At 38.6% G+C, this 18,031-nt stretch overlaps 2 protein-coding genes across 5 annotated transcripts in view; both read right to left on the bottom strand.

The window, feature by feature from the left end:
• LOC724333 (beta-1-syntrophin) overlaps positions 1–6,326 on the bottom strand; it is a 336,725-nt gene extending 330,399 nt beyond the window's left edge. The window contains exon 1 of one of the 3 annotated variants that reach the window (XM_006564488.3): positions 5,201–6,326. In XM_006564488.3, the coding sequence (XP_006564551.1) occupies positions 5,201–5,224 (24 nt within the window). In that variant the 5' untranslated portion in view covers positions 5,225–6,326. Of the gene's footprint in view, positions 1–4,075; positions 4,281–5,060 lie in introns of those variants that run through there. The other 2 variants (XM_001120154.5, XM_006564489.3) reach the window with 2 other exon arrangements.
• A 1,086-nt stretch (positions 6,327–7,412) lies between these two features.
• On the bottom strand, positions 7,413–17,165 carry LOC408299 (purine nucleoside phosphorylase). Of its 2 annotated transcripts, none has more exons than XM_006564487.3 (6): positions 16,869–17,165; positions 12,421–12,515; positions 12,139–12,317; positions 11,794–11,969; positions 10,658–10,848; positions 7,413–10,555 (listed from the first exon to the last, which is right to left on the bottom strand). In XM_006564487.3, the coding sequence occupies exons 1-6, from the start codon at positions 16,964–16,966 to the stop codon at positions 10,341–10,343; spliced, it is 954 nt and encodes a 317-aa protein (XP_006564550.1). In that variant the 5' UTR covers positions 16,967–17,165; the 3' UTR covers positions 7,413–10,340. The 2 variants fall into 2 exon arrangements, with proteins under 2 accessions (XP_006564550.1, XP_391850.3); XM_391850.6 differs by having other exon boundaries at positions 12,139–12,347.
• Positions 17,166–18,031: the final 866 nt, after the last annotated feature.

Raw genomic sequence — 18,031 nt, forward strand, 5'->3', positions numbered from 1 at the left:
TATTGTTTCCATCAATCCATTTTCACTGGGCAACAATGGCGTTTACCCGTTAGTCACGGAAAATGTCCTACAAAACTGGGGACAACGGGTATAATTGCGTGAAAATTGGGAGCGGCCTCGCACGCTTACGGCAACTGCTGCTCACTTTTAATTAATTAAAAGTCCCGTCGTACAGCTTTGTCATCAAGGAATACAGAAATATCCCTATTTCATTCACTATTTAAAATATAAATTTTTCCACTCTCTCTCTCTCTCTCTCTCTCTATCTCTCTCTTTTCCCTTTTCCTTTGTTTCTCCTCTCTTTTTTTCCGTTTCTTCTTTTTTCCTTTTTCCTCCCCCTTTTTTTTTTTTTTCGTTCAGCAATGAACTTATGCGACTCACTCGGCCACGCGTGCTTTTATTTTCGAGTGGTCCACCATTCATACGTATAATCCCGCTTGAATCCCGGTTTCAAGAGAAAAGAGAAAGTTTCGGTACACACGTTTCGCGCAGGTTTATGAAGGCAAACACCACCGCCAACGACAATAACAACAACAACAACAACAAGGTGTCTCTCCCGAAAAAAAGAAAAAAGAAAAGAAAAGAAAAAGTGACCAAAAACCAACCAAGCCACCCCTTGGGCTAGTATTTTAGCGTCCGCGTTATCACGCGAATTCCTGGGGGCAGGGAATTGCGGAACGTATCGCGTCATATTTTTAACCGGCATGTCGCCCCGTACGAGATTTTTCGTCAGCTCTGGGGCGGCATAAATAATTTTCCTCGGCTGGGAGCCGTGGACCAGTGCAAATTGGATAATTTATCAGCTGCGTTAAGCCGGTATTATTCACGAAATTAGCGGAAAAAATCGACCGGAAACCGACGTGGATACAGAAACGCGGTAACAAAAATATATCCGGGAGGGAAAATCTCGAAATGGAGCAAACGAAATCGGGCGGCCATTCGTTCGTCATTCGTTTGATCGAGAGGCGGGGAAGAAAATTTCATACAGAAAAATATACACGAGTGTGTGTGTTTGTCCGACGTGGTGTGCGACGTTAATTAGAACGTTAAACCATACCGTTGCATAATTAATGTAAAATTATTAATTACCTCAGGCGCGCTTTACGCAACGTTAGCTGCTACAATTACATCGAGCAACGGATATCGCGACCGTGGCAAACTAAATCTCATTACGACATGTTGACGGGGCTAGAATCGAGTAAATCGCCGTACAAAGCCACCATGATAATGAGACTGTGAAATTTATCTAAATTCTATCCGCTTTCGAATATCGGTCAACGATCGGCTCGTCGCTCGTGATTGCCAGACGAGAGATATTGGAAATTAAAAATTTTTTTTGAAAATAAACGCCTCTAAAAATAGATTCTTCATTCGGATACGAACGAACGTGTTAGTCGCTCGAAGATCGTGTATATGTACGAAGAAACGGAAGAACGAAGAGAGGGGAGGAAACGGAGAAAAAGATTCGAGCACGACATGGAATAAATGCAATCGTGTATCTACGTATACTAATATATACACTACCGACTGCGCATGATTAATGTACATTGTATCACATTTTCATATCAATTTTCTTCTTTACCTAAATCTGTCAGTGTCAGATTTCTAATAAATTTTCTTTAAACGCGTCAGTCGCTCGTATCGTCAATTTAGAATTTCAATAAATTCATAAAAAAAGCAATAGTCCCTCGACCCTATGATACCTTTGATACGAATAATATCAGGACAAAAATAATCACGAAGACGAAAGATATTTCTCGAGTTTACAATAAAGTATATTAAAATTATATCCGTTTTAAGTAACGGAAAGAGGGTACGAAGAATGCATGGATGCGTGCAAAAGCATCGCCCGAATGGACGAGTAAATTTCTATCGAGATCGCGGAAGATGAGATTGCGGGATGTGCAATTGAAAAACGCATTACACGTACACGACGGGGCGAAAATGAACCGCGAAAATGGAGCGCGACGCCAAAAACAGGGTGCGTTCTCGCGCGACGAAAATTAAGAGCGACAACGCAGTTTTCGTTCCCGTGGAGAGGAACCGAGAGATAAAAAAAAAAAAGGGGATAAAGAGAAGGGACGAAAAAAAGGGACGGAATTCGCTATAAAGAAGAATAGAGAGCAGAGACGATTTCGAAGGGAAGTTTTGGCGCGAATGCTGCGGGGGAGTGTACGCGACTAGTGGTCGGGTCGCGGTGTACCGGTGCGTGAAATTGGGTAAAAATGAATCGACGGCAGGACGCGGTACCGCCATTATTCCCGAAACTCGGTATCAGGATGTGTATACGTATCCCGTGGTATCTACGTGACGCGTACGGATCAACGGGACGACGATGCAGAAAGTGCAGCCAATGTTTTTTCGGCTTTGCTATGGTACACGTGCATCCCCTGTCGTGTACCCGATAGATGTATAGGGCGGATGTTACGGGGAAAAAATTGACACGCGGCATCGAGACAAAGGAAAACGGGGGGAAAAAGTGCGAGGTCGACGTCCGCGGTGGCCAACGTAATTAAATTAACCATTCGAGGGTGCGCGATTAATATTTTAGATTTCTCGCTTCACCATCATTTACATCGGGCCTTTTGTTACGTGTATAAAATCGGTTCTTTATCGCCGGTTCTTTTTCGCGTGCAATGTTTAACGCGATATTTTTCCAGGTGACCGATACGATATCACGATAGAGCACGGAATATCCGCAATTCTTAATTCCATTCCATCATCGCGTGGAATTTCCTCCGATCGACTTAAAATCTCCCATCTCTGTGACCATCAACGATTCGCGTTACCTATCGACAACACGATACTTGTTGATTCAACACGGTATCTGAATTACAGTGATCTCAGAAATACAATCTTACATTCGCGATTACGTTCATCGGAGAACATTGTAACCAAATACGTCTACAAGCTCTCAATAGACTACGTACAACTGTGCGTATTTATATGTATATTAACTCGGTCAGGATACTACTAGGTGTACAATACGCGATACTCTTGGCATAGTATCATAGAAGGGTATGTATTAATACGCGTGATAAATATACCTTTTTACAAATTTCGTGGTGACAACGTGGATAACAAGCCAAAATACGCTTCCATTAATTCCGAATGTGTCGTGAACGTGCTCATAAATATAATTTATACGATTCGATATCGTAACTTGGATGTTCATATCTATTATCGCGAGATTTTTATTAACATCTTTCCAAGGAAACAAATTTCCATCAGATTTATATTTCGATTTTACACGATATTACATTTTATCTTTAATTAATAACTTAACGTGTTGTTTGATTGACCGATAATCCAATATATTATTTACAAAAATGAAAGTTTTATTAATTATTAATCGTAACAATTATAAATGCTTATATTTTAATTAAATAAGTATGAAAAAAATTGTACTTATCAAAGGAAATACTTATCAAAGAATGGTCTATTCAGAAAATACAACAGATCGTGCTTCGTTATATCAAATTTAAACGTACGCACGGCACGCTCTGTCGGTAATCGGATAATAGCGTTAGCATCGTTGAACTTGCTTGTGTTTAATAAAAGCGTCGATATCTCGATCGTGCGACACGTAGGTATACGCGCGTGGCAACGTTATAATTAAAGTGTTTGTCTCTGAGAATTAGTCTCATGTGAATTCTACCGCTATTCATGCGAAGCATACGTTGTATGTGTCTCTCTTTTGTGTGCATGACCGTGTTCACGTTCGAAGATAGACAAAGATAGACGGAAAAAGAAGATGATCGGAAACATTGAGAAGCAAGAATAAAGAAAGAACGAGAGAGAAAGAGAAAACGCAACTGTAAAAATCGGGTCTATCGGACGCGTGTATACGGCACTGTCGTGCCCCTCGCAAAAACCAATAACCTCGGCAAACGTCGGGCACCGGTTGTTTATGGGTTGAAAGAAGGAACAAGAGGTAGGATGGGAAAAAAGGACGGATAAAAGGAGGACAGAGAGTAAGGTGAAAGGAGGGAGACAGGAAAAAGAAAACAGCCGCTGCACACGAGAAACGAGGGGAGGAAACACACATCGTTCCGAGTTCCAGATCATTTCGTACCTGCAGCAACATGTCGATACTCTACCATCGTTCCTGTACCTTTTGTCCAATAATTTTTAATCGTGGCGACGTGAATCCAATAATTGTATAATCACTCACTTACTCGCTCACTTGCACGATCATTTTTTCGTTAACGAACATGAATTCGAAAGCACGTACACACGAAATTTCACGAAAATGACACGACCGTAAATTAAAAGAAACTTCGAACAATATGGCGTCGAATGCTGCGAAAAATTAACGCCATCTAATACCCTGTTTTCACGATCACGTGACCCCATAAAATAGCGGGAAAATGAGATGATGAAAGAGGGGGACACTGTACACGATTTAAGGCAGATTTCTAACGAAAAACATCACCGAGACTATACTTGAAATTAGAATTGCAAGAATTTCGATTATAATAGAATATTATAATAGAATAAAATCTATCAAGAAATAAATTGTAAAACGAGAGAAATTGAAATCGCAATATTTATATTGTGGGATTAAAGACTTTACATGCTAAACTTCGTCTTACGTTTAACATTTGAAATTTGCCAGAATGAGAATACGAATGAAATGTCGCCATTGGGCAAACGAAATTTTTTGTCTTACTTTGATCTTTCCATTTACATTAATTTTTAACTTATAGTATAATAAATAAAAAACAATGATTTATAAAGAAGTATAATGCATACAAAATAAAAATTTTTAACGAAATTATTATATACATATTTTGATGGAATATTTGAATGTAAAGAAAAAGAGAAGAAATGACAAAAAAATTCGTCTTATTTATATCATTATATTATCGCCAAAAATATAATAGGAAAAGCAAACTATTTACTCTGTCAGTTTAGAGAAGAATTAACATCATTATCACATATTAACACAATGCCAAAAATAGAAAGAAATCATATATATTAAATACGCAATATGTATATATAGATATATGTATGCTTTATACTATTATCGGCAAAATATATTTGTTTTGTCGACATACCTGAAAAAAAAGACGAAACAATGACGGTAGGCGAACCAAGGAAAACAAAACGAACAGAGGTGAAGGGGCAGGCGTGCTTCGGTCCAATGCAAAATAAACGTGTACGCTCGTTATAGCCGATGGCTTCTACGATGATTTACCGTTTTCCGCGCGTGTATGGGCATATGACTTCCGGTAGGCAGTGGGAGGCACGATGCCTGGCCTGCTTTTCTTTCTTTGGTTAGATCAAAAAACTGTTCTCCCGATGTATGTCCAGTGCTCGTCCTCCGCCACCGTTTTTTTCTTCGCTTACGCCACGATACGCGTCATTTGCGGCCGGGTTAATACATTCGATGATCTGCGATAGAGTCAATGATATAACCGCCCGTCGGTTCGCCTTTCAACAGCCTCGACATGTTTTACCGGCCTTCTTTCTTTCGTCCTCGATTGGAAACACTCCGATTCCAAGACTCTCGTGAAAAAAAACTCGCCTCCGTGTTTCTGTTTTCTATTTGCGATCCACTCTCCTCTCTTACTACACTACCGTCGCTCACTTTCGCCGTAGGAATCGCGTTTGTAACGACGCAAATTCTTTTACACTCGAATAACTGATCACGCGCGCGCGCACGACCGCGAATGCGTCAATTTCAGATCGTAATGCCGTTTTTCGAAGCCTAAGTAATAGTAACGCCTCCTGTCTAAATATTCGGGACGAATGTTAGTCGTCCCGATCGTACAACACGCAATTAATTAGCCAGCCGCTTGACACGCCGTTAAACACTGACCATCCGACTAGAAGCACGAATAATTGAGATGACCAAACGTGTTCAAGTGTCGTTTTATTATACTGTTCCCACACTCCGAACGCGGAAGTAAGAATCGAGGAACGTTACTATTGCAATTCGACTTAAGACGTTGTAACGACATCGATAAATATCGAACTTCAATTAGACGCTATAGACGAGTTTCGATGTTTTTTGGACGATTCTTTTCCAAAAATTTAACCGATCAGCTAGATAAATGATCGAATTGTAACGAGAGAACGCGAAGGACACCGATTGAACGCCAAAATTTGGAAATGGACGTATTCCGCGTTCCCCGCGTTTACATTTAATAGATTATCGATATGCTGGTAAACCGTAAAACCGTTATAAAACGCGAAATAATGTGTACGAAAAAACGCACATCACTTTTAAAACCGATCACATCGCCGATGAAACGGTACAACGAACACCACAAAACAAACAACCAACTTCCGCGACGTCACGAGTCGTACTAACTCGACTAGCGGTTCGTCCAGCCCGGCGAACCTATAGGTGGCGCGGGAGGGGTGAATACTCATGAGAGCGACTCCAGCGCTACTGGCGGGAAAATTTTGAAACGACGAACGCTCATAGCGTTCATCTTTATCGACGCACTTAAATTACACTTTGCATAATTTAATTAAATGTCCATTTATATATATATATATATATAAGATATAAAATGAACATTTAAAATGAATTTTATTAAGAATAGATGTGATACAAGTGAATAATTATTTTATAAATAATTTATTTGCATTTATATTGGTTAATAGAATATCGATTTACATTTAAAGATGTCCAAAAAAAATCAGTTTTTTTCTTGCAAATTTACATACGAAACAATTGATTCTAATATTTCAATGTGGAATAAGTAAGATATCTTTTTACGAGATTGTTATATTTTAAAAATTATATATATTTCATACATTTAAAACCTGAAAAATTAATGATTCCGAAATCCATTAACCAAATAAGGATTGCATGAAGATTTTTTTTCTCTACTTGTATTTATATTCTTTTTTTATTTATATCTTTTAAGTTTTCTGCATTATATTTTTATTTTTTTTTTCTTTTTCTGCATTTGCAATTCGTTTCTTGTATTCTTGTATTATTATTTTTCCTTATTGTTAAAATATCTGTATACAATGTATACAACGTATACTATGATCCTAATTAATTTCACATATTCTGATCCGTATGCGTAATATATGCTTGTATTATTTCATTTGCATAACGATAGAGACCATTGTGATAAATTGACAAATCAATCACAGCAACTATCAAACTAAATTCATCAAATATCAAAATTTAGATTTGACAAGAATTATTTTTGACAAGAAAATTGACAACAAAATTACGAAAATGCAAAGAGAACAATTAAGAATAGTTAAGCTGAATTCGAGCCTTGATTTATTTTCTATTATTATTAAAGAAGAGGGAATAATCTTTAAACATATCATGCCATTGCATCATCAATTAATCGAATACTTTTAATTTATCTCGCTATATATAAAACGGAGATTAGAATACACTTAAATATTTTCAATAGACATTTTTCATTCGTTCGCTTCAATTTCCTCGAAAACAAATTAATATTGCGCAAAAAAGGAAAACAAAAGAAGAGATTTGGAACGCATTATCGTACCGCGATATTCTATAATTCTACTTTCCATCTAATGAAACGAACTGATAAAAAGAAATACGGACGCATCGTTAACGTAGCGTAAGCGTATCATTTGTTCATTCTCTTTCTCTACATTTTAATTCATAGAAAGTACGAGGTTTTTGTTCCCCCTCGTGATATTACGGTAAAATTACATTACGTTTCATAGAAGAATCGGGCAACAAAAAAAAAAAGAGCAAAGAGGGGAGGGGAAGAGAAAAGAGGATAACTTATATAAAGATACAAAACGGGATTACCTTATCAATCTTACTCTCTGAAATAATCAAGACGTTTCTGCTCTTCTGAATTTCATTTCACGTTATCCCTCTAAGCGTTGCCCGCGCAAACACCCATACCTTGTCTTACCCATTTGTTAACTTCCTTTTTCTTTTCTTTTTTTTTTTTTTCAGCATTATCGCAGCGGAATAACGCGAAAGTTAAACCCGAAATACATCATCCCCTATCTCGATTATGATATTGCTGTTCTTCGGTAAAGGCAGATCGGTAAACGAAAGATATACGAGAGAGCTTCCTAGACAGAGGGAAAAGTTTTATCTGCCGTTTCAGAAATATCAATAACTGATCCCTCGTACAGTTTCTATTCCACAACCGTGGAAATATACGGCCAGACGAAGCAGCTATTCCGCCCTTCGTTCCTCCCTATCCTATCCTTGAATACCGTACGGAAACATGCTCGGATGTATCCCTTTCAAATCGGGGAGGATGCAACAGTCTCAACAGTGCAGACGGTCGGAAAGTATTCTATTCCGAAAGATGGCACGTGCCGTCACAAGCGTGGATTTACCGTTTAAAATTCAATTCAAGGTTGCCGATATCCGTTTGTATAAATTTTTAGTTACCGCCGCCCCTCGTTCTTCTTCCATTCGAGCGAGGAATCGAAGTCGTCGAGTCATGTCGTCGAGCCGAGATGATACTCGAGAAACGGAATCGAGGTCGAAGGAGTGAAGTGTTAAATTATGATTTCCAAATGAATCGAGCCGCGAATACTCGAGCGTGAATACTCGAACGAAATACTTTCCTTCCGCCCTGTCGCGTTTCGCACGCATCAAAAAACGAGGAGAAGAAATGGGATGGAGAACGATTTCGAATTTTCGATCGTGCAAAAGAGGAAAGTTCAATTAGATGTGCTATCGATATCTGTATTTGTGAAAGTTACGAAAGTTACTTTGAGAGGAAGCGAGAAAGAAGATTTCCATCCGATATCTTTGATTACTCCTCCTCTCGTTTCGCGCCAAGCTTCCTAGACACGCACAATCATAATTTTCCCATCTCCTCTCGCAAAATATGCAACACGCCGGGGCGATATCCCACCGTGTACCACCGTGTCTCTCACCAAAATGGAAAATCATTGATCGAAATTGGAGGAGAACGGTCTATAAAATTATTCAATTTGATTGTATACACGTTTCATACACGTATGCATTAATTCCGCTAAATGTATATCAGACCATGCCCCCATCTCGATCGCGCAGTTATTAAACAAGCTTTTAACGAAATCGCGAAATAAACGACGAAGCAAACAATTTCTGTCGTGTCCTTTTTCTTTTTTTTATTAAATCGGCAACAATAATTTCATTTCACTATGGCGCGACATTCTAAAGAATAATTTCATCTTTCGTTTCCTTTTCTTAAGAAGAAAGGAGAGAGAGAGAGAGAGAGAGAAGAAAAAATGGAAAAAATATCCGACTAGAACGAAAAACGTATTCTCTCCGTCCCCCTCGAAAAGCCAAATACTTTCCAATTCCGGAGACGATCGAGACGACACTGAATCTTCGACCGTGACTTTTTCACCGCGACGTCATGTCATAATTTCATCGTGGAAGGTAATACGAAAGGAGCAACTATGGCGGAAAACGAAGAGGGGAGGGTTGCGGGGATGAGGGAAGGGCCGCGGCAGTATGGTCTTTGCCGCTCGAGATTTATCGAAGCCGAACACCGATGCATTAGCGATGGAAGAGCACGGAAACGAGATGAAGGTAACGAAGCGAGGGAGGAAAATCGACGAGGGTGCTGGAGAAGGGGTGGAGGCGGCATCCACCAACCCCTCCCAACTCTTAAACAGTTCCCCCTTTTTAAAGAAGGCCTCTCTCGAGGCCTGTGTTACTTTACGAATCAATCGAGATCGAGAGACGATCGATTTATGGATTTTGAAACGATTTATGGATTTTGAATTACGCATGTCAAAAAAATACATATATCTTTTTATTCTCTGTTGATTGTTGAGATCAAACATAGAGTTGGAACACGTTCGAATAATATGCTGATAATAAGCTGATTTCCTCGTGGATAAACCAATTTCTTTTCGTTTCGAATACTGTCGAATACTGATTTAATTATCTCTCTTGCTTAATCAGCGATTATTCGTAGCGTTGCGACAAAGAATAAAATAAGGGCAGTAACCGATATTTTAAACGTAAATTATCTAAAAAAAATCTCGATACAATGCTCGTATATTACGTTCACAAACTTATCAAGATATTCTGTATTTCGATTTAGAAAAATATCTCCTCTCCGAGACGGATAAAAGTCGCGATAAAAGTTGCACGTGTAATGTATCTAATTTGATTCAACTAAAAATCCCTAATGAAAACCTTTACTCCCTGTAAATGGATTTTTACAAATCGAGCATTTATCTTATAAATATCACGCGTATCAAAAACGTTCTTCCTCCTCGTTCTTTTCTCATTCTCTCAGACGACGAAGACGAATAATAAGAGAGACTCGATAAAAACATTCTAAAAAATATTCTAATAAATATATAAATTATAGAAATCATTCTTTTTTTCTTCTTCTTCTTCTTCTTTTTTTCATCTATAAGTTCAATTTGTCTCGCAGACGTATCACGATATTGGACACATATTCTTGAAGCAATGTTTGCTTTCCTTTTCCTACCGCTATCACCTCTTCGTGAGACGCTTGCTCGCACTTATCGTAATCCATGGTACATTGATTCGTGATCAGGCTGAAGGCGAACACGATCAAATCACAGTGTCTGGCGGTGATCACTTCGTGTACGGTAGACATTCCTGAAACGAAATACATAAGGCATTGTAGAATTTTCATGGACACAATTGATTTTCTTCGAAAAATATTCTATTCCATTAGATTAATTATATAATTACACTAACCTACAGCATCGACGCCGATCATTTTTAACATCCTCAGTTCGGCAACGGTCTCGAAATTCGGCCCACCGATGCACGCGTATACACCTTTGTGCACGATATCGCTTATCCCCATCTCTTTCGCTACCTGTAGACCGATCTTTAAGAGTTCGGCGTTGTAAGCTTTATTCATTGGCGGAAACCTCGGTCCAAATCTGAGAAACGCGAAGAGCAACGCGATCGTGATTCATCCTGCCGAGGAGACCGGTAATCGTTGGAAGGAAGCGCGGTGAAACTGGCAAGCATATTCGATGGATTCCGTACCGGGAATATTGATATAATAAGAAAGGAGGAGGAGGAGGAGGAGGAGGAAGAAGAAAAGTTGGAATGAAAGTATCTCAAGTTTCAAGGGATGGAAGGTTAACGAAAACTCAACCGAGTGTGAACCGAGACGAGAAGATAGAGAGGATAGAGAAGAGAAGAAAGATGGAGAAAGAACGGCGAAGACGGAAAAATCGAGCAAGATCTTTAAGTAAATACGTCAATCAGATTCTTTGTGTCGGGTAAATAGTTCATCAATCCGATTCAACGGGTTGTTCCGATGAAATAGATTAATTTTATTCCTTCGACGACCTCAACGATCTCGCACGGCTATCCGGCTCTCCCCTTTTGCCCTTAGGGGGCGAGAACCCGAAGAATCGAGTTCGTCGAGCAGTTCGCAATCTGCGAGCGTCGTCGACGATTTTCCTTCCGGAAACGAGCCCGAAAGCCTTTGTCGACTCGAAGCGGATTCGAATTCATTGCCGTTCACACCGTGAATCTCACTCACAGCCCGCCTTTCAACCGCTATTTTTTTCTCTCATCCATCATCCCTCCCAGTTTTATCTCTCTTCCCCTCTTCCCCCACTTTTTCTCGATAAAATCGAAGGAACTGATTAACGCTGATTAATTCTTGATGCACGGAGGATTTTGAGGTAATGCAAGAAAAAGAATAAAAAAATAAAATAAAATAAAATAAAACTCCATAAGAGAATATAAGAGAGAGAGTGTGTGTGTGTGTGTGTGTGTGTGTGTATATATACGGGAGCAATACAAAATGGAGTAATGCGACGCGTTTCACGGTACGGCGCGTTGAGGATAAGAGGAACGAGGGAAAGTACCTGTCGTCGTTTGGCCCTTGAAGAGGGTTATTCCCCGCAAAACCCATCATGTTCAGGTGATCCTTCACTATCATAATGTCGCCAACCTTGTATGTGGGATTTAGACCTCCCGCCGCGTTCGTCGCGATCAGATGAGTCACACCTACGAGCTTCATAACTCTTACTGGCATGGCGCACTGCGTTTGGAAAAGAAATATAAGTATATTTATATAAAGTATGATTAAATTAAAGAAAAAGATTAACTCGATATATAATAACGTTGGATGGAAAATTTTTTATTTTCAAACGAGATGTGTATGTAATTTAATATAAATTCGTAGAGATTGCGAATAGGTTTTTTTTTACCTTCCAAAGTGGATAACCCTCGTAATAGTGAAATCTGCCTTGCATGCACATAATTGGTACGGAATTCAAATAACCGAAAACCATCTGGCCTCGGTGACCCTTCACGGTGGAGACAGGAAAATGCGGGATTTCTTGATAGGGGATGTACTGCTTATTCTCGAGACAATCGGCCAGCGAACCTGGACACAACTCGTATTGCTCATTTGATCCTGTTTGGGAACAGAATAACGTTGACTTGTCCCACCACCAGAAATGCCAAGCCATTTCAAAATTCATACTAACTCATTCCAGAACCGCATATGATTCCAAGTTTTGGCTTCAATTTGATCCGGTCCAGCAAATATTGTGCCGCTTCTTGGAGATCCTCGAACGTATATCTGAAAGTATTCGTGTCTGTGTATATCAGTACAGTACGTTGCGGAAATACGCTCCATATTTTTAATAATCTGTGCTTTTGACAGGAAATTGTAATATTCTTTATAAAATATTCCTTCTTCACCGATATGTAGTACATAAACAATATGTAAAAAAGGGAACGTTCAATACGAAACGTGCAATACAAACGTTTAATATAAATTAATTAAGTCAACTTTCATATGTTTCATAGATACCAATCTTTAATATATTTTTTTATGTTGGCATTGTAATCACAAGGGAAACAAATTCGTCGCATTACGAATAATTTACGAAAATTTAATTTCCACGATAACGCGTGGATGTAATCATAAATCGGCTTATATCGTATAATTTACCGTGAAAAATAAATAACATTTTTTTGGTAATAGATCTACGCACAGATTCCCTTGATGATTAATCGTATCGAAAATTTATGGGGATTTTTTCGAACAATAGTTCGTATACAAAAAAGTTTATAATTACGTCGAATAATATCAAAAATCTTATTAATGGTAAATCGAATCTTTTATAATTAATTCGTGGCAGAAATATAATAAATTTATTAGAATTTTATAATATACGTATAAAAATAAGATAAAACAATTTTATTCAAACACTAGGTTGGTATTATTAATATGAAATGCGAGTGAAAATCAAAGCTTTTACGAAGCACAGTTTAATATTTACGTTAAGACGTCAAATTCTTTTTTTTTCTTCTTCTTTTCACAAATTATTATTTATTACGCGATAGAGAAATATTATTATTATTATATAGAAGAAATATTAGCCAATTTTCTATCGATAGCTCGAATCCGTTATAAAAATATTGTGATATTGATATATATTTATGCAATACGTGTTCGATCGAATAACATTATACAATTGCATAAATCATAATTACGTAAAAATTATATAAGCAAATGTTTTCATCGATTCGGAAGAAAATTATTTTCATCGATTCAGTTTCACAACGCGACGAACGTATGAAAATAATCGGAGATATTTGGGCAATAATCGATGCGAGTTAGGTGAACGGGAGAGTAGGTGGAATGATTCGTAGCCGGCCAATATAATTTCACTGTGGAAACTATCACAAAACGGTGCAGTTACCTGTTAAACTGCTAACAGGCTCGAATAGCGCCGGATTTAAGCTGAATGTAGGCTTCGAGGGTATTACAAATCATGCATCGAAATACGCGGGCGGCCGCGTAACGTGTTTACGAGTGTGTATGCGCATCCCGTGCACAACTCATCTAGGCATCTCGTATGTGTATGCGTTCACGCGTGCGCTCGTGAACACGCACAGATGCACACACGCACGCACACGCAATTTCCCAATGTCATTCGAATAAACGCGCCTCCAACACTAGGCGCGACGCGATCGAAAATTACTTACGACTCCACTATGTGAATTTTAATGCTTTCCTTCTCTTTCTTTTCTTCCTCTTTCTTACTTTTTTCTTCTTTCTTTCTTTTCACAATTCGAGCAACACCCGTCACAAACGAAAGCTCGAAAGAAATCCGAAGAAGAAACGAGGATAAAGCTGTAATCGGTATCCAGTTTTTCGGATTATCGCAAGCCCTCCACGTTTCCTCCGCGTTTCGTAAGCGGAAATTTAGTAAGCGGAAAGAAAGAGGCGGCGATAAGACGAGGCGCGTACGGTTGACGGGCGCGTAATCGCGGCGCGCACGTGTGTCGTCATAAGGGACATGAAATTATGATGCGATTGAATACACGTTGAATACCCGTTGAATTGCATCTCCGTTGCCAATACAGCCGGTATTCAACCGCGGGATCTGAGAATTGCTTCCCAGTTTCGCCGTGGAAAAGCTTCGATATATAGCCGCGGGTATGGCAAACGTCATTAGACCAACCGCATTCGCGGATGCTCCATCGTAAAACGGGATTGTACGGTGGCCCGTTATGAATGGCAAATGTAAGGTCGACGATTATTATAACGACGTGAATGCGCATCGCCCCGGGCCATGGCAAGGATTCAATGATGCCTCCGCGATTCTGCCTACAATATCAGTCGCTCTAATCTCGATTATAGATGCACACCATGCTCGGAAATCGGCTTAAGGCATTTTTCTTCTCCCCGTTTATCCCGCATTCCCTTACTCCTATTGTCCCAGACACCGATTTTTGTGGAAAATATTTAATATCCCCGCCTACTTGATGTATCACCGATATCTCGTATATTCTCAAGTTTTTTGTTTCGCGAGAAGCAATTCTTCTCAAGCAGCTCTAAAGAGAAATAGATAAAAGAAGATGTTAAAATTATCAAATTGACGAGAAAAAGAATCGAGGATAGTGAAAGAAATTCGATTTTTACGCCGCTGGTTCTGATTATGATGAAAGCTGGCGCGATACGTCGATCGATGAAACAGGGCAATATCGATTGATCGATCATCTCCGACCTTTCGTTCAATTGGAATAACCTTCGGAATCAATTGCGGAGAGCAGAAGAAGAAAATATTCCGATATAACAAACGGTCGTAATAAATCCTAATAGATGCGCACGACTGGGTCATATTTTACCCGATGATAATGATGCAACGGATTACGAAACGATTACGAGGACAAAGAAATTGCGCCGATAAAGTGGCGGCGATTGAAGCTGTCGAATCGACCTCTGTTTCCCTCCCCCCCTTTTTCCCTCCCGCCGCACAGCTTTCCCGAACGCTGTTTACCGAAATGTCAACGTCATCACGCCATTTACGTTTAATTCCTGTTTGCGTTTGTCCCAAGCGCAGCTTTCGAGTTTCGCGCCACCTCCCTTCGTTTGCTCGATTGAATAAACAAAATCAAAGTATGAACACTCGCAACTTCTAATTGGATGTTTCAAAACACACCGTAAACTTGCACGTGGACGTTCGTATCTCTGACGTAGCTGTTGAACGAGCTACGAATAGACGAATCTCTCTCTCTCTCTAAACAACAATCTCTCGTCCAAGATGCCGTTTCCCTTTCTACGGGAATAACGAGCGAGGGGAATAGGAGATAAGGGGAGGGAAAAATGTGAAAAACAAAGGGGGGAATGGAGAAAATGGGATTTCGAAAAAAACAAAGAAATCCATAAGTAACGAACCGCTCTTCGCTTAATCCGGCTTTCGCTTCGAGCAAACTATTATATTAACGATGCATCGACCTCAAATTTTCCACGCCTCCACTTTCTTCTCGAGCTTCTTTTTTGACGTTTCGACTTTTTCTTTTTTAACGTTTTTCTTTATTCTCTCCATCACGAAATATTGAAAGAAAATTAATGTACGGCACAAAAGTTCACGGTCGCGCGTTCTGTCGTTCTCTGAGAAAATTTTTATCTGTATAACGATTACGCGTTAAATATTGTCGTCCTACTCGAGATAATACTTATTAAAGTTAAACTTTCGGGATTAAATGACATGCCTCGATGTCACGTCATCATTGGCATAGCGGTTTAGAAAATCAAAAATTAGGTAAAATTTATCCGAACGAAATATAATATGTCGTGTTATCATATAATATATTAATATGCGAGCGTGTAATCAAGCCTTGGTAAACAAAATATTTAAATTGTTATCAAAATTATAAGCGAAAACGTGTCGTTGTATCTTTGTTGTATAGTATAGTTTGTACAATAATTGTGTTTGTTTATTGATTACAATAAATTGTTTATTGTGATTATTTATTCTGAAAAAATCGTAAGTATTATTGAGACAAATTTGATAAATAATTCTATACTATTAAATTTCTGTTAAATCGAGTTAATTCAAATTTGTTTATAACGTCAAATGAATAATGCAAAAAGCGAAAGATGTAAAAATATGTCTAAATTTCTGAATCACAAGATATGATAGCAAAAAAAGAATAATAAAGAAAACATTTTCGATATTATATATCCGTTTTCGCATTGTTGATTAACCGAAATTTCTGTAACAATTGCTTGACCCATTTAACCCATTTACAATTAACAACATTTTCAACGTTAATGAATCCTCTGAAAAGCAATTCCCCATAAGTGGAGGTTCTGATATGTTTCCACGAATTGTGTGTAACTGACTTAGTTCTCGTAAAAACTTGACGCAGCCAACATCGTAATCAACATTAACGATTTTATCTAAAATTCAACAAGTGGAAGAAATGTGAAAAAATTTTTAATCTTTCGAGAAAAAAAAGCCATCTTTAACGTACGCCCTATCTAAAATAATAATTTCTTATAAAAATTACAGAATACGAGTAAACTATTTCTATTTTTTTCTTTTTGTATTATTCGCGAGAAATCGATCATAATTAACGATATATTTAACTTAACTTCTATCGTTTCATTCATCAGATTCGATAAACGACTTACGTGCTGTGTGATGATTCTTCAACCGTTTGCAACAATTCGTTATTTTTAGATTGTTCCAATTGATGATTGTACCCATTAATAGTATCCGCGAAAGGCATCCTGTCTTCTCGATCCTTTCCTTTCGAATTTTTTATTTTACTTTACCAGGCCGATAAAAATCCGATAAAAACCGATCGAACAACGATCAAACGAGACAATCGGAGAAATAAGGAAACTGAGCGAGAACTGTGAAACGAACGAAATACGTGCACGCCGTTTAAGAAAGATCCGACTTGTGTCCGCGATGACTCGGCTTCTTGCTGTTTTATACAGATACTCGATACCGTTGAAAAAAACAGTGACGACAATGAACCGGCCAATCGTTTCGAACGTTTGCTCGCGCTCCCTCCATTCCTCGTCAAGATTGATCAAAAAGTCGCTGGGAGGTAGGGGCATGCGACGATAACCCATTACAACTAAATAGTCTAATTTCCACCGCCACTCGTGCACTCTGTTATTTGTTTCGTGTGACAATACCAAGAAGTGACAGTAAAGCCTTCTAAAAGAGTACGCATGCTGACGAATGCCACATTGCTGTTGATAAAACCTATCGTTCCCTGTATGAGTGCATAACATAACTCGTTTTATCTGAGGAAAGTTTGCCACTCCGCGGAAAACAAAGTTTGACGATTTGACTAAGAAGTCATTTCAAGTGATTTCGATGATCGATAAATTAAGGCCGGTAAAGATAATTCCTTCTTCGATTATATTTCGATCGGTCGATGAATCTTCTTTCGATAAATTCTTTTCGCGAAGAAAAAAAAAATGGCACATGGTCGTACAAGATTGCTCGTAATTTAGAAGCACAAGACATTCAACATAATTATTTCCGTATACATTTGAATTTCATCGAGTCATACAACATCAGTTGAGTATAATCGCGAGGTGTTTATCTTCTTATTTCTTTCAATTCGAATCAACCGCTATCTCCATGAAGATCTGAAGATCGTTCGTGCTCGATTCGATATCGGATGATCAAATCTTCGTTTGATCCTGTAACGATAATCGTATATAATCGAACGATTCTTATCTTTCCTCTTAACGATCCTCTTTAACAGGGGAGAAAAATTCGATCTAAACGTATGTGTCTCGCGATTGGTAGGTAAAAATAAATCTGAACAGGA

The sequence above is a fragment of the Apis mellifera genome, linkage group LG10 (assembly GCF_003254395.2).
Source record: "Apis mellifera strain DH4 linkage group LG10, Amel_HAv3.1, whole genome shotgun sequence".
NCBI lineage: Eukaryota > Metazoa > Arthropoda > Insecta > Hymenoptera > Apidae > Apis > Apis mellifera.

Excerpts from the sequence above, each read along its gene's own strand:
- LOC408299 (XM_391850.6), bottom strand. The coding sequence starts at position 16,966 with ATGCCTTTCGCGGATACTATTAATGGGTACAATCATCAATTGGAACAA. Across the intron at positions 11,970-12,138 it reads AGGGTTATCCACTTTGGAAG|TGCGCCATGCCAGTAAGAGT; the intron begins GTAAAAAAAAAC and ends TTCCAAACGCAG. Across the intron at positions 10,556-10,657 it reads GATCGGCGTCGATGCTGTAG|GAATGTCTACCGTACACGAA; the intron begins GTTAGTGTAATT and ends ATTTCGTTTCAG.